The sequence below is a fragment of the Diachasma alloeum genome, unplaced genomic scaffold (assembly GCF_001412515.2).
Source record: "Diachasma alloeum isolate Michigan unplaced genomic scaffold, Dall2.0 Dall_scaffold_01796, whole genome shotgun sequence".
Taxonomy (NCBI): Eukaryota; Metazoa; Arthropoda; class Insecta; order Hymenoptera; family Braconidae; genus Diachasma; species Diachasma alloeum.
Window position 1 is genome coordinate 3,586 of NW_021681875.1, and position 3,274 is coordinate 6,859.

At 49.5% G+C, this 3,274-nt stretch overlaps 1 protein-coding gene across 1 annotated transcript; it reads left to right on the plus strand.

Moving 5' to 3' along the window:
* Positions 1-827: 827 nt before the first annotated feature.
* On the plus strand, positions 828-2,199 carry LOC107046733 (fibrous sheath CABYR-binding protein-like; the record flags this gene model as incomplete). Its single annotated transcript, XM_015269430.1, has 1 exon — positions 828-2,199. A coding segment is annotated over one exon (1,372 nt), but the record flags the coding sequence as incomplete, so codon positions are not given.
* Between the last annotated feature and the right edge of the window lie 1,075 nt (positions 2,200-3,274).

Consider the following 3,274-nt stretch of genomic DNA (forward strand, 5'->3'; position numbering starts at 1 on the left):
CGACTCTGGCCTCAGAGATTCTTGTAGTTGACTCGTTCAGTTGAAGTTAATTGGGGAGCACTACTTTGTACTGGGTGGTTTTAAGACACTGATGATAATTAGGACCTCCTGGTTCTGAGTTCTCGGCTTCGAACTAACTCTCCCTGGCTCCTGCAGCCATTTTTATAGTAAAAACCTGAGGTTTTGGGCTGTCTTATGAGTCCTGCCTCCTGTCTTAATTAGGCCTGCGCATCCAACCAAAAGCTTCTTAATTGTCCGATTTGACTAGACAATTCGATGATTGGTCACAACTCCGCCCCAATTTCCACTTCTATGTCACCGGTAGCCCTTTTGGGTGGGTTTTCGGCTTTTCCACGTTTCCATGGGAATAATTACCACAACACTAGCCTGGCTATTAATTTAAGTGCAAAAGCCCATTATGGTCAAATTTCTGTTGATGGTTATCTTATGTTTATGGCCTAGCCGCAAGTTATCCACAGGATCAGATGTCAGGTTTTTCCAAGCAGTTGGAATAGGCGCGTGCCACCTTGGCTGTTCCTTCTGGTTTTTTACCTGGCGACAGTTGTCCATAGTCTTCGTATCAATCCTAAAGTGCTCCAACTCATTAGTATGAATCACACTTTTAACTCTCTATTAGGCCACTTATTGTGATGCTCTTGATAACCGAAGTTTAATTAACTCTTCACATTTGTCATATCACATTGTGACATTAACGATACTGTAGCGATAAATAATTCGAGGTAACATATGGGAATATTCTTCGGTTGAAAGAATATAAAGAAAAACAAAATTGAAACAGTTGCGTACGTCGTATAACCCACGTACAGGGTACGTAACACTCCCATCCAGTCGAATGCCGAACATGCTGATGTCGCAGTTCCTGAAGTAGCACCAGCCCCTGCGACAAGATCTCGCGGGCGTCCCCGTCGAGTACCACTGGAAGCTCCCATCCAGCTGAATGCGGAACTAGCTGATGAGGCAGTTCCCCAAGCGGCAGCGGCAGAGATACCGCAGGCGCCACAACTAGTGCCACCAGAACAGATTGCACCTCATCCACGAGTGGCAATTGACGACACACCGGTTCCTTTGAGGAGGGACCAAGAACATCCACGCCGAGGTACACTGCAAGCTCCTATCCAGCCGAATGCCGAACATGTTGATGTCGCAGTTCCTGCAGTAGCACCAGCTCCTGCGACAAGATCTCGTGGGCGTCCTCGTCAAGTACCACTGGAAGCTCCCATCCAGCTGAATGCGGAACTAACTGATGAGGCAGTTTGCGACACGGCAGCGGCAGAGATACTGCAGGCCCCACAACTAGTTCCACCAGGACAGATTGCACCTCATCGCCGAGTGGCACTCGACGACGCACCGGTTCCTTTGAGGAGGCACCAAGAACATCCACGCCAGGGTACACTGCAAGCTGCCATCCAGCCGAATGCCGAACATGTTGATGTCGCAGTTCCTGCAGTAGCACCAGCTCCTGCGACAAGATCTCGTGGGCGTCCTCGTCAAGTACCACTGGAAGCTCCCATCCAGCTGAATGCGGAACTAACTGATGAGGCAGTTTGCGACACGGCAGCGGCAGAGATACTGCAGGCCCCACAACTAGTTCCACCAGGACAGATTGCACCTCATCGCCGAGTGGCACTCGACGACGCACCGGTTCCTTTGAGGAGGCACCAAGAACATCCACGCCAGGGTACACTGCAAGCTGCCATCCAGCCGAATGCCGAACATGCTGATGTCGCAGTTCCTGCAGTAGCACCAGCTCCTGCGACAAGATCTCGCGGGCGTCCCCGTCGAGTACCACTGGAAGCTCCCATCCAGCTAAATGCCGAACTAGCTGATGAGGCCGTTCCTGACATGGCAGCGGCAGAGATACTGCCGGCCCCACAGCTAGTTCCACCAGAACAGATTGTACCTCAGCCTCAGGTGACATCTGGTGAGGCACCGGTTCCTTTGAGGAGGCACCAAGAGCATCCACGCCTAAGAACACTCCCAGCTCCTATGCGAAGAGCTGCCGAACCAGTTGATGATGCACTTCCAGAAGCGCCAGAGCCAGCGGCCCTCGGGGACATTGCACCACGGGACCATGCGGTACCTCGCGGAGCAGCTATGGAGGTAGAGGGGAATGGAGAACCACCCAGGAAAAAGAAAAAACCAGACGAGGCGGAAAACAACATCGTAAGAAAATTATAAAAAAATTATTGGATGATATACATACAGGTATTGAGTACTTGAAATATTGAATTGGATGTATCACTGTATCTGATGAATTTATCTACATATATACCGTGTCCCATAACCGCGGACTTTATTTTTGAGCGTGGATAAAGGGTGAAATTTGGAGTCGACAGTTCCTCTTAAACTTTTTTGTTCTGGGTGGTAACCTAGATTCGGGAACTGTTCAAGTTCGGGGACTGTTCCAGATAGTAGCTTAGGTTCAGGAACTATTCCATGTAGATTTCCAAGTTCGGGGACTGTTCCGACCGGTAACCTAGTTTTGGGAACTGTTCCAAGTGGATGTCCATGTAGGAGAACTGTTCCAGGTTGCCGTGCAGGTTTGGGGACTGAGAACAGTTCCCGAATCTGGACATCCACATGGAACTGTTCCTAAGCTACTATCTGCATCTAAACTACTATCTGGAACAGTCCCTGAACTTGGAGCTCCACTTGGAAGAGCCTCCGAACTTAGAACTTCACCTGGAACGCATCCCGGGCGTTAACCTCCACCTAGACCAATCCTCGGACATGAAGATGTAGCTGGAGTATTTCGTGGACCTCGGTCTCTTCCTGAAACAGTTCCTGGAATTTGATGTCGACTCGCATCATTCCCAGGAATTCGAACTTCATCAGGAACCGTTCCTGGATCTCAATACTCTACCTGGAGCTGACGCTGATCTTCATCCTGATGTTTGATCCATTTTCGATCATCGTCTGCTAGGTAATGGGGAGAAATTTTCGAAATAACAATTTTTTTTAGCAAAGATTGAGATGAGAACCACTTGCCCAGTGGGCGGAGCCACGCTGTAATTAGTCAACTTTGAAGTTGAATAACTTGACAGGGCGGCGCCGTACAACAAAGTTGGAAAGGAACGTTCAACTCCAAATTTCACCCTCTAAATAAAGTCGGAGGTTATGGGATACGGTGTATACCGACGTACGGTGGTCGAGTCGCTTAGTCGCTAGGCTACCACGCGGGCGGCCTGCGTTCAATACCCGGCTCGGGTGAATTTCTCGGGGAATATTTTCAGGGATATTTACCGAGGAATTC